The 20,246-nt window shown below is 33.5% G+C and overlaps 1 protein-coding gene across 2 annotated transcripts in view; it reads right to left on the bottom strand.

Moving 5' to 3' along the window:
• Positions 1-1,070: 1,070 nt before the first annotated feature.
• VTA1 (vesicle trafficking 1) overlaps positions 1,071-20,246 on the bottom strand; it is a 36,719-nt gene continuing 17,543 nt past the window's right edge. The window contains exons 4-8 of one of the 2 annotated variants that reach the window (XM_088529695.1): positions 19,686-19,761; positions 15,940-16,051; positions 8,214-8,390; positions 6,468-6,548; positions 1,071-1,231 (exon numbers count right to left, since the gene is read on the bottom strand). In XM_088529695.1, coding sequence (XP_088385821.1) covers positions 1,086-1,231; positions 6,468-6,548; positions 8,214-8,390; positions 15,940-16,051; positions 19,686-19,761 — 592 coding nt within the window. In that variant the 3' untranslated portion in view covers positions 1,071-1,085. The remainder of the gene's footprint in view (positions 1,232-6,467; positions 6,549-8,213; positions 8,391-15,939; positions 16,052-19,685; positions 19,762-20,246) is intronic. The other variant, XM_088529694.1, reaches the window with a different exon arrangement.

Raw genomic sequence — 20,246 nt, 5'->3', positions numbered from 1 at the left:
TACTCATTTGTTCACACTAGTGTTTTTTCTAAAAAAGGACTTTAAAAATCCATCCATTTTTTTTAACAATGAAGAACTCTATAATTACAAGGACAGACCTTATAAAGACTTGAAATTCAATTTCAAAGACATTTTAATTAATTCTGTAGTCCAAAACGTCTCCACAACAAAGCAGAGAAGAATAGTGGCTGGAAATACCACACTCTGACACTAACTCCAGAGATTGACTGCAAGAATTGCTGAAGAAATGGTCTGATACAGCCTACTAAAGAGATGCAACAGCTATGAAGTAAATCTCCCTGACATTTCAGGTTGTTTAGAATCTTTGTCTTCTGGTTTCAGGATCATCTCCGATGAGATGATCTTTCTCTTAACTACTCATACCTATACAAAGTTTTAAATGTTCATGCAAAAGGAGCAAGAACCAATATCAAGACCACACACTGCAGTCCATAAAGCTGTGGGGGAAAGGAAAACATCATCAAATGACTGTCTGAAGCATCAAGAGATGGCTTTCCAGCATACTTTAAAATGAAATATAAATGCCTGCAAGTCTTCCTCAACTTTGACCTGGATCTCAGATGATACCAAAATTATTTACATAGTCAATGTGGATCTGTCGGCCCTCTCATGTGCTCTCATTTCAAGAGGAAATTCCTAAACTTAGTTACCATTTTAAGATTACTATTCCTAATAAATATTTGCTTGAAATAAGGAAACCAAAATCAGATTTTTAACAGAACACTCATCTGTTCAAGATTTTAGAAATTCAGCATTTTCCCAATCCACTAGTCTAAATATTGCAACATGAATTCTAGCTCTTGAGCAGCGTTCACTCAATATTCTTCAGTATTTTGCTTATATCAATCCACTGCATCCATACTTTTCTAGTTCCACTGAGCAGAAAATGAAAACTGCTTGAGATTTCTACTGTACCATTAATTGGTAATCTGACATTGAAACACTGATTTCACTGTCATGGGCAATAGGATTGAGAACTTTTGTATAACTCCATTCCCCTAACAGGTAGAATAATAAACTGTTAGTTCTTTAGGCAAACGATGTGAATCTGTTGGACAAAGGCTTCATTCTCTGCCTGTAATGAGCAACTTGAGGGCCTTCTGTAGATTCTGAACAGCAGTGCTCACATCTTCATATTGCAAAGCACTGCCAGCATATTTGCAATATTTTTGAGCTCTGGCAAAGTCCTCTGGAGTCAAACGGACTTCCCCTGCAAAAATAAAATTATAGTAAAGTTATAATAAAAGAAATCTGATGAAATTTCATCTCAGATTATTCTTCACGTATATTTGCAGTAGTATTACAAAGACCAGGGTATGTTGTTTCTTCTGTTAATTCTTCTTTCCATTCATATAATGGTCAACTTTGCTGCTGCCATTTGAAAAACATAAGAGAACCTTTCAAAGCACTGGTATTTATATGACGCAGTGCCTTTCATGAGTAAGTCAATACCTTTGAGAAAGAGCTGCTCTTCACCTAAGAAAGCAAGAGAGTGCTTTTTAGTCACAGTAAGTTACCTATTATCATGTTACAACCTGCAACAAACAAGGACAGTGGTTTCTGTGTTGATAGTTTAATTACTTTGCTCTCTCCCTCAGGAATAATACACTCCCTGTCAAAAACTGTTCCCTCTGAAACTTTTAGATGCACAAACATTTCTCACTGGAATATTTATTTGTATTTCATTTCATACACATTTTACTATTTCTGTTGGATCCAATTAATATTCGTTTCCACTGTTTACACCAGAAACAACACTTAAGGTACTCATTTTTGCACTACTGCCAAATAATAGCAAGAAAAATTCTCATAGTAAGTTATAAAACAATTATCTGTCATTTATTAATCAGAGTATTTTCTTAAAAGAAGTTCAAACATTGGGAAACCTGTAGTGCTCACCAAACACACATACAGCTTTCTAAAAGGCCATTAGGGACTTAGGCCCCAAGAAGCAGAATATCTGGTATGTGAAGAGCATCCCTGATGCCTGCATAATAAAATACAGGTATGCTAATGCCCCTTCTTGCCACCAATTCCCTGGAAGTCCTGGGGCTAATCCCGAATGGGGCCATTCCAAAAATGTACGGAAAATTCTAAAACCTTTACTTGTATTTTCTCAGTGCAACTCGTAAAGGACATCATCTTATGAAGACATTTAAGTAATTACAGATAATATTAAAAATTAACATGCATTTATTCAGGAGGTAAACCACAAGTATTTTATAGACCATAAACAATTTCATAGATTAAGAAAAAAACGCATTTTTAAACACACCACAGATCCGAACATAAAATCAGTTAAGCTATCACAGCCTAACTTTCTAAATGTAAGCGAGTACATGAAAATTCTTAAATGCATTTTACTTGCTACAATTCTGATCAGCTGGATCATTTTGTTTTAAAATAGAACTCTGCTGTTAGCGAAACTGTGAGAACATTCACTGAAGAATCTCAGTTCTTATCAGAGAATGTCTATTATACTCACTTTTCCTTTTCGCAATCTTATTATTTAACATCAGCTTTTGAGCAAATAGAATGGAAAGTATGTGAAACTAGATGAGATTGCTGGTATTCAAAACAACCATAAACAACAGAAAGCCGGAGGGTAAGTGCTCTTAAAAATAAATTTTATCCATTTTTAAAATACACTCTTGACTACTTATTTTCAACTTTGATAAATAAATCTTACCACGAAATAACCGCCGAATAAAGGCACATGGCGATTGAGTGAAATTATCACTGCAATGTATAGTAATTTAATGTTGAATCTGCAAAATCACATTAAATCTCTCAAAACACATATACATGTGTAAGTATGCGTGAATGTACATATAAACACAAACATACAGTTAGGTTATTTTGTGATCTAAATAATAAAATCACAGACTAAAAGCAGTTGAGGTCAATTCATAACTACATTACTTAGCATATTTAAGAAATTAAAAAGAACAAGTTCCCCTCAAAGTTGCTTTATATTATGGTGCCAAAAGAAACTAGAAAATCATTCTTTAAAAAATGGTTAAGGCATCAGTCCAGTATTCAACTAATTTATTGGAAGGAAGCCTAAATTCACCAGTCTAATCTTATTTTTACAGTATGAGCTCCATTAATGTTTTGCTGGCATAACGCCTTATTTATTATGAAATCTACTTCAGATGCTATTATGACATAACTTGAAGGAAAAAAGTTAACAATTTTAGATTTATAAACCAAAGTTTACACAGTAAGGGTGTTGATCTTTTGATGTGCTTCAGCTCCCACTGAAGTCAGCACCTCACAAGGGACAAACAGAATAGAAATAAAATAACTCTCTGTTCTTAAGTTTTCAAAATAACACAAAACTTAACACCGATGACTATAGCCAAATCACTCAAAAAAGTGCCCATTTAAGCAACTAATTTAAACTTATATATTCTAATGTCTGAGCTCCCCAAATTCTTAGATAGGAAGAAGCACACTGTACTTATCCTCAAACAAGCCTGCTTCTGTGTTAATCCAAAACTACTAGCACACTGGTTATATTTATTACTGAAATGCGACAGTCGTGGAATCCATAACTAATGTCAAAAAGCAAGAGTCCTTTAGTTTAAGAGAGGAATACAGAGCGAAACTGAAAGGCAATTTGACTAGAGATGCAGAAAAACAGAGCACGAATGAAAAGCAGTTTTGGAATGAATTACACTGAGCACTGATAGCGATTTCTGTTTAGATGTTTTTCTTCTTTATGCATTTCCCAAAGACAAGGAAGTCAAGCTAAGAATATTGCAATGAAATCAATGAAATATGGTGCCTACAAACAGTGAGGGCAAATAGATTTTTAGAACATTAATTACTAAAGGTACTACTTTTTAAAAGTAAATGATTTCTAAAAACAGATAATCTTTTGTCCCATTAAAACAGTTAAGATTCAGAACGTAAATTCTTAAGGATTTCTTAAGATCATAAAACATGCAAAATATAAAATTATTATTTCTACTTTATGTATGGAAAATCAAACAGCTTTATACGTGCAACTCTATATTATGCCACCTGTGGAAGGAAGTATATGTGAATATACGAAAGTTTTATAAAAGCTCCATGTAACATGGCCATGAATGCTTTTAGTGTTAGCAAAATCTAGAGTGGGTTTTTTTTTTTTTTTTTTTTTTTGCACAAACTACACAGAGAATTGCATGCATATACTATATGAAGCTGCCACATAGCTCTACATTTAGTTAGTAGAGACATAGTACCTAGCATGGGTAATTCCAAAGGCTTAGAATTGTTTAAGGTTTGACCCTTTTAAAAGCTAAACACTAAAACCTGTTCCAATAGGACAGGACAAGTATTGAATGCTTCAAACTGACTGAAATCAAAGAAATGCTGTTACTTTAACTTAGTTTTAGTTCGATAATATATTCCACTCTTTCCCATCAAAAGTTATTCTCCCATCAGAGCATTAAACAAATTGCTTTTCCCATGTTATGGGAAGGAAAGAAAATATATAATTTATTTTAAAAATATACATTTGATCTTACTACCACAAACAGTCTTGCAGGAATATGTGGAATATCCTGTTTGGCTATGTCTATACTAGTACATTAAACTGTGCCAGGGAATGTGCTTCAGCACTGGGACTTGACTGTCTACACAGTTGAACTGCTGGAACAGGCTTCAATTTGGTTTTGGCCCATGCTAGCTAACACTTTCCTAAACAATTCCTGGGCACAACTTGTGGTTAGAGCAGGCTAGAGACCATTCAGCATTGGCAGACTTCATGAACTACCTTGTTTAGGAGGTTTAAAAGTTTAATAGTATTGATGTAAATGGCTCTGTGCCAACTGTTCTCAATATTAAATATTTACAGGTATGTTTAATTTATTAGTACAGACATACACATTGCATCTAAATCATGAAGTGTGTTTTTTTTTTTCTCTTCCCTGACTGTGTTGACTCTAGAGATCTATTGGAGAGCAATACCACTCCCTTACTGCCTCCCAAAGGAAACTATATTTCCATAGGTATGGTATACACTAAAGCTATAACCTCAATATGCAGTCGGGATCTAGCCAAAGTACACACTGGGACTCAGGAACTGGGGAGGGCTCCTGGGTCTTAGAGTTTAATAGGTCCATTATAAAACAGGGGCATTTCCACACCTATTTGGAGCACAGTACTGGTTGACGAAAAAAGGTCTTTTTAAGTAGTAGTTGGAGAAGGATGATTTCTGATGATACTCTTACATGGCTTGCTGAAGGGAAGATGTTTTCGGTAATGGTCTGGCATGTTTGGATGGGATACAGGATGGTCACAGGCAAAGACAAACACCTCCCTTCACCCTCAAACTTCCAAATTCTAGGCGTGTAAACAAAATTGTGTTTTACCAGATTGCTGTTGACTGATATTTTTTTCTAAAGCTTTCACAACCAAGGACTGACTTCTAAGGGTGCACTTTTGCAAAAATCCTAATCATAATGTAACACCTGTAGTACTGTTAGAAGAATCAAAGTTGTAGTGCATGAGGGAGAAGAATTCAGGCATGCAAATATTCAGGTCAGATCAAAACAGAAATTAATCACTATGCTAGCAAAGGTACCTCTTAATTACAGGATATCAGTTATTTTGAATTGTCACAAATACAAGGTTATCTTAATTCATTATTATCTATATTTACATATTTATTAAAACAGGTTATTATAGGTAAATGATTGTAGGCAGCACTTCACTGATACTACTCAGATACCTAATACTAGAACTTCTGAAATTTAATTATTAAAGTTTAATTAAAAATTCTGACTTTAACATTTAAGAGTTACATAAACAAAACAGTAGGTACATACAACTAGGAATTTCAGAGCAGTTATCCAAAAATCTCTGGATGATTGTCTAGAGGATCCCAATAAGCTGATTATATGCATGAAAGTTTTGCTATCAGAACAATAGGAAATCTATTCTCCAACGAGCAGTTGCCACATGCAAGCTTAATTAATGCATTCAGCCACTTTGCTTAAGGAGTTATGAAAGCCCTTACAATAACCCAAAGAACTTCAGCACTAACACCAAGATGAAACTGCTCAGCTATAAGTCTAGAAGTGATGTTCTATCAATACGTCAAACAGTAGGATAAGCCTTTTGTTCTTCAAGAGAAGAAGGTGAACGTGTCTTTATCAAAGGTTCTCTCTCTTATTTTTCTGTAATCTTTTAAAGACTTTTTCTATTAAAATGACTTTCTAATATAAAGGTGGACACATCCTTAATCATTCTTATGGCAATACATACAGACCAAGCTGAAACTGAATTCCAGTCATAACATCCTTCTGATTAAACAGAAGGCTTTTTCAGTCCATTCTTTTTAAAGTCTGTGAATCAATGGTGACATATTTCTCAAAAATCTTAAAGGATGAAAATCACAGGGGCAGAACGGGGACAGGGACACAAGACACACAAAAAAAATACCATTACTTTACCTGCAGACTGAGCGTTGTAAAGGGAAGGATCTACAAGAGGAATATTCTGTGGAGGAGGCTGAATGGTGTTACTTGTCACACCTGCAAATCAACAAAAACAAAACAAAACTTCAGTTATTTTGATGTATAGCTTTTAAAAGTAAAAAGCTGACAAATTAAAAAGATAAAAACACTACAGCTAAACATAATGACTCAATGATTTAAAAGCTGATAGCTTCCCAAGACTGAAAACTTGGAAGAAACATGCCTAAAAATAAACAAAAAACCACCCACAAGCAAAATAAAATCTCTGCAAGATTAGAAATATTCTATAAAAATAGTATTCAAGAATTTATCAGTACACTAATTCATAGAAATTTGATTTCTAGCATAGAAAAGAATTAAGAAAATATAGGTCCAAAGGACATAGGTTACCCTAGAGTATTGAGGAAATGAATGCTGAAGAAGAGAAGAATCTGAGTGAGTAATTTTATCTAAGTTCTGCCTCTTTATATCAGAGGACGGATGTCCTGTTTTCTTTTTAAAGCACCATGCTCGTCGTTTCATTCTAGAAAGTAATTTTCGTTATTACTCTTAAAAAAATGATGAAAATTAGGAAAGCTATCTAGATTTAAAAGGGGAAGGGAATTGCTAGAGAAAATAGTCCATATTTGCTGTAAAGCATTCCTGTGTCTATACATATTTTTGAAGTATGTCCAGAACACAGCAGATCAGCATACAGCTATTTCTTGAAAATCTGCTGCCTAGGGAGATGATAAAATATCTTTCCTAGGATATCTGTTATTTCATGGAATGAAGGCTGTGGTTAGAACTATGCAATGCAAAGAATTCATCCGTACCAGCAAGCTACATATTCTAGCTTTCATATCTGACCAATATAAAGTATAAATATTTACTTAGACTGAATTTAAAAAACAAAAAACTTCTATATTTTAAGGATTTCCCTTTGATTAAGCTTTAAAAAAGGGCATCCTGAAGTTTCCATCACATGAAGTATTCTTGAAATGAGAAAATAATAATAATAAATTTCATATATAAATACATCTTAAGCAATCAAATATCATCTGGACTAGAAAAGAAAAAGGACTTTTTGTATTTTAGCAACTGTAATTAAAGTCATCAGGAGATAGAAGTATTACTTGTTCATAAATCATCTACGTTTTTTTAAATACAGATGCTGGAAAGAACATTTGATTTCTAAAAACCATGTTTAGTCCAAAAATGACAGAAAGCAAAAAAGGGTTTAGGAACCAATATGTTTACTAAGGACAAAATATCCATTATTATTACTGTTAGAAGTCAATCACTCTAAAGTACTAGGCACGGAAAAGGCAGCATAAAGCAAACAGAAAATAAAAACAGTACAAGCAGCACGTTCATTATATATGTTCTATATATGTATAGATGTTCATAATCTCATTAGCAGATATATGGAACTTTGTAGAACTTCAATGCATTCCTCTTTATGACAAACAAAAATCCTGTCTGTAGAAAAATTCTCTTTTAGTCCATACATACTTCTGGCAAGTGTTCTAAAACATGAATTATGTATTTTAAATATCACTTGAGAACATACAAATATAAAAAGTAATTCCTATTGCACTTGTACAGTATAAATTTATGAGGTTGCTTCTGCCATAGAGCATATTTACTATTTTACTTTACATGTAATGGAAAGACGGTAATCTTGGAATTTTCTTCTGAACAAAGACACGTAATGGCTTTTTGGATGTAAATTTGACATACCTGTGTTATGAGGTACTTCAGCTGGTGTGTTGGCTGGGGCATGGGCACCTGGTGGTATATGTATGCCAGTGTAGTTACTAGTTGGTATGTTGTTTGCTTCATAGGTAGATGATGATGATGATGGTTGAGTCGTTCCACTATGGAGAGTAGATGAGCCTGCTTCTTCTCTCTCAGCATCTGTTAAGATGATACAACACAGAAATTACTGGAATTGCTTTCTTACAAGCACCTGAGAACTTAAAACTCCTATTTCTTTAATTAGAAAAGTTGCCATCACAACGTGGCTTAACCCACTCACTGTTGATTTGATGAAGTATAAAAGCAATATAACATAGGTTAAGTATTGACAGCTCACATACTTTTAAAAATATATTTTATTAAAATGGAAGGACCTCCTCATTACTAGTCTGACTATAGAATAATCAGAGTACTACAGTCCCTTCACTTCACTCCTTCACCCTGTCTACTTTAACAGCAACTGAAGGAGACAATGCAAGCAAATAAAGTAATAAAACACAAACATATAATAAAGAAGACCTTTGGGAATGCAATACCAAACAAGAACACTAAGATACTAAATGTTACTAAGCTGAGATGTAACTTTATCCAGAGTATTTAGAGTACCTACAAAAATATTCATGCTCAGTGCACAAATAACATGTTCTTAATGATCTAGTCTAGTTTACTGAATATTGCTTTACAGGTATCAAGACTAATGGTCCAATATTATTCTGATGACCTAATTATTCACTGAGTGATTTGTGCTCTTAGATCTCTGTTAAATCCAAATAAAGTTAAATTTACTATGCACATATCAGTCCGCATCAGTGATGTCAGATGGAACAAACACAGTTTTTGGAACAGGCTTTGCTAATTGACAGTGCTGGAAAGGGAGAAAAAAACAAATATAGAAGCAAAAGTTTCATGAGTACAGAATCTGGCAAAACAATGTAAATTCTTTATGAAATTCTTTCTCATCTTCAGTTATTCGAGACAGTGTATTATACAAATATCTCTACCACTTAGGAATAAAACACTTTTGTTATAAACCCATTTAAGGTCTTATGCCCTCTCTTCCCCTCTCAAAAAAAATCAGTTACTATCTTTACTAAATACACTCTAATTCACAACACCCTTAAGTATAACAAAAGCCTAGATGAGAATAAGACGAGTGGATAATATCACCAATAGGTCTTTTTACTGAACTTTAATACAGAGACCATTAGAGAATACAATCTTGTTTTCTATTGCAAAGTTGTAATAACTTCTCTTTATTCATAGCATCCTAGTACTAATAACAAAATCTGAATTCACAGAGCAATACCAAGGACTTCTGTTTAAAAGTGTTAAAAAGTCAAAGAAATATAGAAGCAAAAATTATAAGATCTGTCAAGTGCTGCTACTAAAACTGCACAGAAAAACACAAAACACAGTAAAATTAGTCTGACTCTTGCAAAAATTACTTTCACTTGCTGCATTATGTAATTCCCTCTAGGGTTTTATTAAGCTATTTCTGACATATGCAAACAAACATCTGGTAGATTTTCAAAAGGCAAAAGATATCTTAAGGGTGCCAGATTTTCCTCCAGTATTTTTGGTAGTAATTCATATTGTAATATCATCTAACATGGATGGAAGTAATATCAAAATGTTAAAACTGGTGAAAAAAACAGTAAGATTCAAAAATAAATACCAAGTATGGTATCTTTAAATAACAATGTAATGATGGGAATAACCCAGGGGTAGCATGATAGATGCTTTCAATGTTTTTGGTGTCCATGAAAACAACTGCTTTTAAGAAATTTCAGAAAAGAAAGTCAGGCTTAACAAAATTCAAGAGACCTAATTTACACAGGATTAATGCAATAGTTATGACAGAGCTCAGAATGCTTTCTGCAGGTATGGCTGCCCAACTCTAACACAGCTATCAGTTGTTATAGCCTGTTCAAATTGTAACCATGAAGTGGCAAAACTGCACTTCACCGAAGTTATTATTTTGGCAAAAGATGTAAAAATGCCTAAGTCAGAGAATGTTGGAGTGGGAAAAACATGCTTTCACTATACTTAATATCTCAATTACCAAAAATTACCGGTAAGTACTTGCATAGATGCAAATCTTATTAAATACATATTATGTATTTATTTGCTTGGTCAGGCCTCATGGCCTCCTTGTGCCCTAACCTCTCTCTTCAGCCCTATCCCGATTCCTCCCAGTCTCTGGGATTTCATATCCCAGACATAACTCCCTGCCCCATACTTGGTCTTGGGTCAGTCTTGCATTACCTCCCGGTCTTCTTTCCAAGACATTCCCAGGTCTGGCTCCAAACTCTTTCAGTTCTCCATGGCCTTCAGTCATTCCTGCACATGCTCTATCCTACCCTAATTTATTCCCAACACTTCCTAGTTTCACTTCCCAAGCAAGCCTAATTTCAAGGCCAGCTCTTCCCTCTGCCCCTTGGTTCTCTCTCTTTGTATTTACTCCTCAAACCTGGACTTTGTCCTTCTGTCCCTCAATCAGGAAGCCACTTCGTCTTCTTCTTATGCTAAGTCTAGAGACTAAACAAGCTTCCTGCTCTTAGTGCCAGTTTCCCATTGGCAGCAGCTCAGAGTTAAAACTGCACAAACAGCATAACCTCTACGCCTTAGGATGCTCTGTGAACAGGGAACCTTTAGGGAATTCAGCTGTGAAATGCCAGTAAGCCCAAGTATGTGCAAACTGCAGTTTCTCAAAGGCAGACAACTTGGACAAATCTTAGGCAGATTTTTCTTAGAGACAGGAAAAGTCTTTCCCTGGGAAAAAAAAAAGGAAAGAAAAAAAATTTAAAAAGCCCAGTAATCTCCTGCCAACCTTTCTGTTCAAGTTTCAAGCCTCTTTAGAGATCTTTCCACCTCTTTCTCTGACCACCTTTCAGAAACAATTTAATAACTTTTACTAAAATTAATAAAATGAAATAAAAAAAAATCTGCAGACAATGGTGGCCACGGAAGATACGAACTTAAAAGAGTTAAAGTCTGGCAATTCTACAAACAAGATTAAAAAAAGTGTTTAAGCCATTCTTAACAACAGTGCCTTCAAGAGGCACATTCATAGAAGAGCAATATGCTTTTAATCAGGCATACGTATCAATAGATTAGGCTTAACTGTTTGAGTTGCTCAACACATATTTTCTTAAGTGATAAATCACTGTGCAACCAGCAAATGTTAGCTGCATTAAACATAAAAGTAGCTTTGCTTAAATTAACACCCATTTATTAGGTGTTTAAAGTGTCCAAATGTCACCAAAGGTCGTAAATACTCTTTTTGCAAAGTAAATATTAAAAATAGTATTAATCAAAGATTAAAGCACTAGATTAGCACTAGACTATTACAAGATAGAGAACTTCATTAAGATATGTTCTTGTAATATTCCTGCAGTTCTAGTTAGCCTTTAAAGAGTAGGGTTTGCAATTTTCTTAAGAATGGAGACACGCCAGGCTCCAAAACACTTAGCTGCTTCACAGACAGCTTCAGCTACATTCGAGTTTCTTCTCTTGGATCTGGGAACCTCATCGCTTTGTTTTTGGTGCTTAGATCTCAGCATAAAGAACCCATGAGCTCTCTAGACTTTCTTCAGGGATAGTGTAATCCAAACTCTTTTTTTTTTTTTTTTTTTTTTTTCTCCTCCGGGGAGAGGTGGTGGACAGATGGGGAATGTGTTGGTGTAGGGGAAGAAAGGAGGGGAGAAGTTTGGTTTTTATAACCAAGCCTTCACCCAAAGATAAAAATGGACTATTCTTAAGGCTTAGTGGCATTCCTTCTTAACCCTCTGGACTAAATCCATTAACTTTCAGTAAAACCACATGATGTCAGTGATTTGGAGATAAAGTCACAGAAATAAGCATTATCGGAACATGTGAGACTGGAACAAATCTCGCTAAATTAACCTTTATGTCCTGACATCTGTTATGTTACAAACATAACAGATGTTTGCTTAATTTGATCAGAATTTTTGAAAATGATTCATTTATATTACTTTTTTTTTTGGAACTATGGAACATAGTTTTTTTTACCTATTATCTTACTATATATAACAAGACATACACACACAGTAAAACTTGACCATTTAAAGTCTTATAATCAACTTCAGCAAAATATCATTTCAAATTTGTCTTAATACACCATGTTTATGACTCTACTGCAAACTACAGTGACAGCAAAATTCCAGTGTATCTCAGTTTGGTATAGATCATCAGCGACTTTTTCTTTTCTGAAGTCTGTGTTTAGTTACTTATATTATTCTGTCAAATCTTTATTACCACTACAAATGGGCACATGATTTGCATGTACTGTGCAGCGGTTTGCCAAGCATCATCCTGATCTCAGTGTCTTTTGTACATTACAAATTATTATGCTTTAGAATGCCAAGGAATAACAATTGGCAGTGAAGGGGAATGGACGGTCTAGCATAAAGATGCAATTCTTGGGATTTAACATCTGCACAGAGCACTACATTGAAAAATGGCAAAATCTAGTTTTAGGGAGTCTAGAGTTTTAGAAGGGTAATGTATTTGCCATCATCTATTAATCTTAATTTAAAATAATTTTATTTTCTGCATTCTGCTAAAATGTTTCTCTATAACTTGAGATGTTGCTAACAGATGCAGAATGCAAAGCTCTCTGGGAACGCTGCTTTTTATGCATTTAAATATATGGGTGTGTGGGGGTGGGTGTGGAAATACAGATACATAAATTTCACAACATTAAGGGACTCAAAAACTTATTACCTGATTGTACATTATTCCTTATCCTAAGAGAGACTGTAGCAGATTCATGGAAATCATCAATATAAATGTAGAATATTATATTTTGTATCACAATATAAGAGGTGACATTTAATGCATTTTATGATAACTAAACTTTGCACATTTAGAAACTTTCTCATATTTGAAATTACCTATTTCACATTAGTACAAAATCTCACTTGATGACCCAGGGCTACTTTAAATTACCTTTATTTGTACTCTAGACTTGTACTGCAACTGCATTAATACATCACACATGTCATTTCAAGTTTCCACAACCGCATCCTAACAAAAGCATTCATAAATCCAACAGCATAAGTATATTAAGTATGCCTATGCTACTGTAAAAACGTCTCCAAGAGTTACAGTATGGTTTTCAAGAATCACAAAGAAAATAACACTTTGGAAAAAAATGATAATTTGTCAAGTTACACAGAGCTAGTTTTATTCTGTTTAAACAGATTTTTTCCACTTGCAGGAAGAGGAAGAAAATGAGCAAGTAGAAAGGAATGGGGAAGGTCCAGTCATATATTTGAACAATGCTGCTTTTCTTCCTATGATGCACAAAGAAAGAATTGATATTTTCCTTTTGCAGGAATCTTCTAATAAAAATTAATTTGCATAATATCTGTGCCTCAGTCGTGTAATGTATCATGGATACCTATGATACACAGTTATCTTTAAAAATAAAAAAGCAAAAAGCATTTTTCATTTACTTGTTCAGAAAAATAAGGGTGTGAGAAATGATGCTGATGCATGAAATGCACTTCAAAAAATAATAGTAAAAGTATATACACACACAGAGATATGCATATATTTTGCGGGCTTTCTACAAACAGGAATGTTAAAATTTTGTCTCACTTAGGATTTCCATCTCTGATTTTGTATGTAAGTATAATTTGGTAATGATATTTTTACTATCATTAGTAAATGTTTGTAATTACCTGCAATGAAGACTCGAGTTTTAACCGGCTTATAGGTACCTTTATCTTTCTTTTTTTTTCCCCCACCCTTTTCTTTCTTTTTTTTTTTAATCAATTAAATTAGGGATTAACAATAATAGATTTTTTTGGTACACATGGAATAAAGGTGACAAATTTATTTCATACTTCACTGTAATACTGCCTCTAAGATATAAATGATAATGCAATTATTGTGGAGAATCACTTCTCAGACTTTTTTTGGACTACATTTGAACTTCAGAAGCACTCTTACACTGTCCTCCTCCCTATTGATTCAGTCCTCACTCCCCAAATATATTCTTATTTCCATATATAACTGAACAATTTAGAATCATAAAGTAATGTTTAAGTCCACCTGTGTCATACAGATAGTATTTATTTCCTATCACCCTCTTTCTTCACAGACAAAGAGGAAGGAAGCATGAAAATACAACTTTACAGGAGGAAAAGTCTGAAAATCTGAAGGACAGAAGCTAGTATCTTAATGTGTCAATATGTTTTAAATAACTAAAAAAAATGTATAGAAAATCACAATTCTATTTGTAACATTGTTTTTATACTACAGGTTCAGACCTGAAGAGCAAAGTACAGACTCCAATATGAATGAATATATATGTTCATATTGAGTTCATATATATCATTCAGAACTTAATTCTGCCACTTCACTATGATGTTGTCATTCTGTTGACTGTAGATGCTTATTGTTCCTTTTAACTAGAAAATATTAAATAGAAAGCATGTTATTTTAATCAAGCTTATCCGAAAAGAAAGAAGGGATTATTAACTTAGCTATTCAAATCATGAAGTCCTGTATAGTATGTATGCTACGAGTTGACCTGTGGGAAAAAGGAATCATCCCTATTAACTAAACTGATTGTCATCAAATTAGTAAATTATATAAAAAGAACTAAGCATTCATAACACACTAGGCACAGAAAAACTACAAACAAATGTGTAAAAATATTTAGAAATGTATCCTTTTGTTTAATGTCACAATTACATACTGTTTTGATTATAACATATTTCTGCAATGTATTACATTTTGCATGCAATATCATTAACTCAAAACCAAAATCAGTTTATATGCACAGCACCATTCCTGTATCTGTTTCAGGATACACAGTTGCACACTACATAAAAAAGAGCTGTCTTTTTCAGAATAGGGTGAGATAAGATAATCATGCACTTGCCAGAGATAGACTGGGAAATACGCGCTCTGTTACTTCAGATGGAGACTCGCTTGCATCTGCTCAACTCTGGTGGTGTCAGTTTAAAAAAAAAGCTCTGAAGAAGAATGATGCATATTCCTTTAACTATTCTTATTAAAGAGTTAAGACTTCTAAATTAGCAGTGGAGTGTAGACAGGTCTTAATTCATTAAATAGAAGACAGTAAAAGTTACAATGTGGGAGGTTTCAAACTATCTGTTCTGAAAAATGTTCATCTTGGTTAAGTCTGTCACCAGATCGAATGAGAAAGTGTCAGAAAATCCAATTTAAGGAGAGTAGGCAAAATTTGTTTTGAAAACTAAACAATATTAACATAGGGTGTCTGTATGAACAAAAAAACAACACACGCATGCCAGCAAACTGGCAAAAGGAAGCATAAGATTTGAAAGGAGGACAGCAGGCAAGTTTAAAGCTATGTATGGTTCTGGCCTAAATGTGACAATGCCTTTTGGACAACAACAATATTCAAAATAATAATCTCTACTACAGAGGAAAGAAAAAAGATAGGTTTTATGAAATAAATCAAGTGTTATAAAATATATAAATCAAGTGTTATGAAATAAATCAAGTCCAATAAAAACAACAATAAAAGTAGCAGAAATGAATAAGCAGAAAAAAAGACCCACCATGAGCAAAACATTAAACAGGGAAGCTGCACTTTCTGTTAGATGCTCCCTGTAGAAAAGTGTATTCCACCATTTTAGTCTGAGCTCAGCTCATCTGCTTTTTTACCTACAGGAAGAAAAGTACGTACCAAAGCCTTCCCCTTCCATTCCAATGGGGCCAGGCTGTGGAGTCTCTCCATTCTTCAAGCAGTTATGGATGTACGCTGCCTTCCATCGGGCATACTTTCTGTGCTGAACATTCTGGGAGGATAAAAGGTCAGATATTTTAACTGCTCATTTCTGTGACTTAATACATTCAAAAAGAAATATATACAGGTCTTCCACCCTGGCAAGAGATTAAAAACTTAAACTAACTCTTAAGCTAAAAACCTAAACTTGCTCTGCTACTATTTGACATCACTTAAAGTGAAATGACCCATGGGAAATATTCGGTGAATTGAAATACAGAAAGAACTACTCTAACGGGATCTTGACAAGACTATCTACTGTAATGCACAGAGCACTATTATTTTACATAAGTAATTATTATAAAGAAAACTTCTTATTTCCGCAAGTATAGAGGACTATTTACTTCAGATTTAAATATCTGAAACTGAAAATCCTACTCCTCCTGATCAAAGATACTGGATTTTTTTTTATTGACATGTTTTAAATTTCAAAGAGATATTTAAAGTACGAACATAAAAAGGTTACTGTAGTTAGAAAAAAAAAGGAAATTCTGAAAGCACAGATTTATTGCAATCTCTCAATTTACTGCAATCTCAAAGACAGATAAGTCCAATCTCTTTAACTCGGAGAGGAAAACCATCAACACAAAGTCATGGCTTTCTAAAAGACACTTTCTTTTACCAATCTTTCATGGCCAGGTTGTGTTACAGATGAAAGCACTTTATCATTCACCAAAATCTAAAAGCCACAAACTGCGGAATTATATTTTCAAATAAAGGTTTTTTTTCTAAAAGAACATTATACAGTATTTGACATTACATACATTATACAGTATAATACAACTAATAATACAACCACTTACTGACAAAATAATTTTGTAGCTGTTATTCTAGGAAAGTGAAGATGCTGTATAAAAGCAGTTTTCACTTTACTTCATTTTTCATTTTATTTATACTATCTATAAAATGTTTGCCTACTAACACATGGAAACAGGAACATAAATCAAAACACTCTACAAGACGAAGAATATAAAACATAACAAAGTATGCAAAAAATATATTAAATTCCAGTATAGGATCTCAGGACTGAGATGCCATTTTTTTTCCAGAAATTTGCTTTCTACATGTACTTCTGTATATTGAACCCAGACTCTTTAGTTTTCTTTCTCTCCTAAGTGGCTGTAATGCAACTAATAAATTCAACGGCAGCTACGTAGCTTAAATTTCTTAAAGGTCTTTAAAGAATTTTTTGAGCACCACACCAAAATAATGACTTTTAAAAAAAACAACAGCAACAACCAACAGATGAACAGCTAAACTACACTGTAACTTTTTTTCTAGTTTCCCAATGTTGAATACATTCTAAATTAGTTAAGAAACAGTTTTTGCTCAAGAGATAGAATGCTACATGACTGAACTTCAATAAATATTTCTATTACTAAATACTGAGGACATTCTAAAGACAACCATTTTACAGACATTTACCTGAAGTGCTCTGCAGAACAATATAATGAATCAGAACTCAGATTTTACATTTACTACAGAATTTACCATTTAGGCTAATATCATTACTATACCAAACCCTTCATTGAATTAAATTGTAATTTACAGAAAATATTTTTGCAGAGTCAAAATTGTGTTTCAGAATCATTGTGAGTGCTTTAGGTAGTCAACTTATTGGTTTTCAATGGAAGTTTTGCAAGAGCACAGCAAACACTTTCCGGCCACCAATATTTTATCCAAGATTTAAATTAGTCAAAAAATCCGTACATCTGACAGTATTTCCATAAGTCTTCTCTAAAATGTGCAAAAGAAAATATATAATTCATGGAAACAACAACTAAAGCTATATTAGAGAGACCGCTGTCTAGAATTTCTGCTTCTGCAGTGAACATTTTAATTTACTGCATTAAAAAATGTAATCCAAGATTTATTATATAACGCGATTTTCTTTCTGATACTGATTAACAATGCACCTTGAAGGATTCTATCAAACAGCAGGCAAGGAGTTGAAAGCTCTTAGATTTGTGTGTCATTATACATCTATTGCAAAGCCTGCAGTACCAACACTGAGAATCTAAATTTTGTTGCTTTAAGGTTCTTTTTTTGCCCTCTCTCAATGATAGCACTGCTCTTTTTTTTAAAGACTACCCTCCTTCAGAAAGATTATTACTGAGGTAAATAAAAATAACTCTATTAAACACACAGCCTCATAATGACTTCTACACAGTCCTACATAGTATTTTAATAATGTCTGCACAAATAAATGAACTGATGAAAAATGAGATGATATCCTTCTTCTTTATAAATTAAAAGGCACAACTGTCCTTTTAACAACAATACAAAAGTGTGATTTTTTTATTAAAAAAAAATGTTAGATTGAAACAGTTGTAAGCCATGGAAGTCATAGAATCCAAGTGTTCCCACCTTGGCAAGAACTCTATCATTAATACCTATATTGAAGTATACTATTGCACTACTATAGATTAAGTACATCAACATCAAAACCACTCACAGTCACAGCTTGTTATACGTTTTCAAGTTTACAGAACTTTTCTAAGAGAATTTTACTAGTGGAAACACAGAAGTCTATCACTCAAGTATGTGAGAAATCAAAATATTTATAGATAACCTATGTGAATTTGGGCATCCTGAGGCACGTTAAGCATTATGTGGTCAACAATTCCTGACCTGATCTCAGATTATTTAGTATCATTGCTATTTCTTATTGTTTATATTGTTGTTATTCTAACTTTAATTGTCTTTGAAATATATCAATAACAGCTTTCTGTAAGTTTTTATCCTTGCCATATGTTTTCAACTTTTCCGCTACATTTTCAAATAAGTTTATCATTCTGTTAACTTAGCAAGGAACATAACTTTCACTTTCCAGAACACAGAATACTTTATTAAGAGTATCTGTTCCCACATATCTGAGACTAATTCTCCTGCGGAGCATGAATAACAGAGAAGCTGACCATGCAGCTAGTAGAAAAATCTACCTTATAAAAGATCTTAAAATTATTTTGGTGTGCCTTAAAAAAAATTATGATCTTGTTCAACCAATTCTAGAATATTGTTTTAAAAAAATAAACTGCCACAAAGAACACTAAAAGTGGGTTTGTGTTAGTTACTTTAGCGAATAAATTTTCTGAACTAAAATACCAATGTCCTAACGGACAGATAACAAATCAGTTTTTCTGAAACAAATGTATAGCCTTCCAACTTCACATATCACCTTTTAAAGGCAGGGTTTGTTGCAACATCAAAAGCATCTATTCCAAATAAACAATTCCAACCATTAGCACTATAAAAAGTTCTTCCTTACAGACTGAAAAAGAAAAAAGTAAAGATGGAAAAGACCAGGAACCTTACATCATTTTTCCCCATAGTCATTTATACTTGCTCAGTATAATGCTGTGTTCCATAATAATGGCTAGATTTTGAATTCGACACAATACTTGTCAAGTCAGGAAGCATCTGCTGATAGATCAGAGTTATCTAGTATTTCATATGCAATTTATATGAATACCTAGAAAAATTATTTGATTTACCAACATGTATCTCACCACGCAATTAAAATTGGTGGTCTCTGAAGTTCATACCTACAAATTATAACAACACTTTAAGGAACTAAAAAATTAACTTCTTGTGCTGCTGTGCTATGAAAAGCAGTCAACTAGTGCACTAGAATCCGTAACACTTACCTCTTCAGAGAGCTCCCCAAACACTGTCAGAACATCTATCAGAAGACTTGCTGTATAGAAGGACTTTATCATGTTTCTGTAAAAAAAGAAAATATTTAATTTTCTTGGTAATGTCAGTATTTTAGGAGCACAGTTTAAAAGTTGGCAGTTTAACAGTATACTAGCTGATTTAAAACAAATCATTGATTTTTTTTTCCTTTTAATCAGACATTTACAAACTCCCTTCACAATATCTATCCTGACTACTACACAGAAAGTTTTCAGTATTTCTTTTTTAGAATTGCTTATACATTTTACACTTGGTTTCTAATTTGTATCAGTCTGGGGCCATAGAAAGCTTGCCAGAAGGTGGACAGCCTCTTGAAGAGGGGGAGAAGGAGGGTAACAATGTGCAAAGTTAGGAGACAGAAGTAGCAAATGATGGAAGCTTCCGAAAGAGAAATGAATGTACAGAGTTTCTGCAGAAGCAGAACTGGAAGCAGAGTTTCTGTTTCCAGGCACACTAAGAAAGCGGATTCAAATTTCTTACAAATATATTATTCAGGCAACAAAATAAAGATT

The sequence above is a fragment of the Tinamus guttatus genome, unplaced genomic scaffold, assembly GCF_059628265.1.
Source record: "Tinamus guttatus ecotype Peru unplaced genomic scaffold, ASM5962826v1 Tinamus_guttatus_pri_ptg000336l, whole genome shotgun sequence".
Taxonomy (NCBI): Eukaryota; Metazoa; Chordata; class Aves; order Tinamiformes; family Tinamidae; genus Tinamus; species Tinamus guttatus.
The sequence above is the reverse complement of the archived record's forward strand: the minus strand, read 5'-3'. Positions and strand labels throughout refer to the sequence as shown.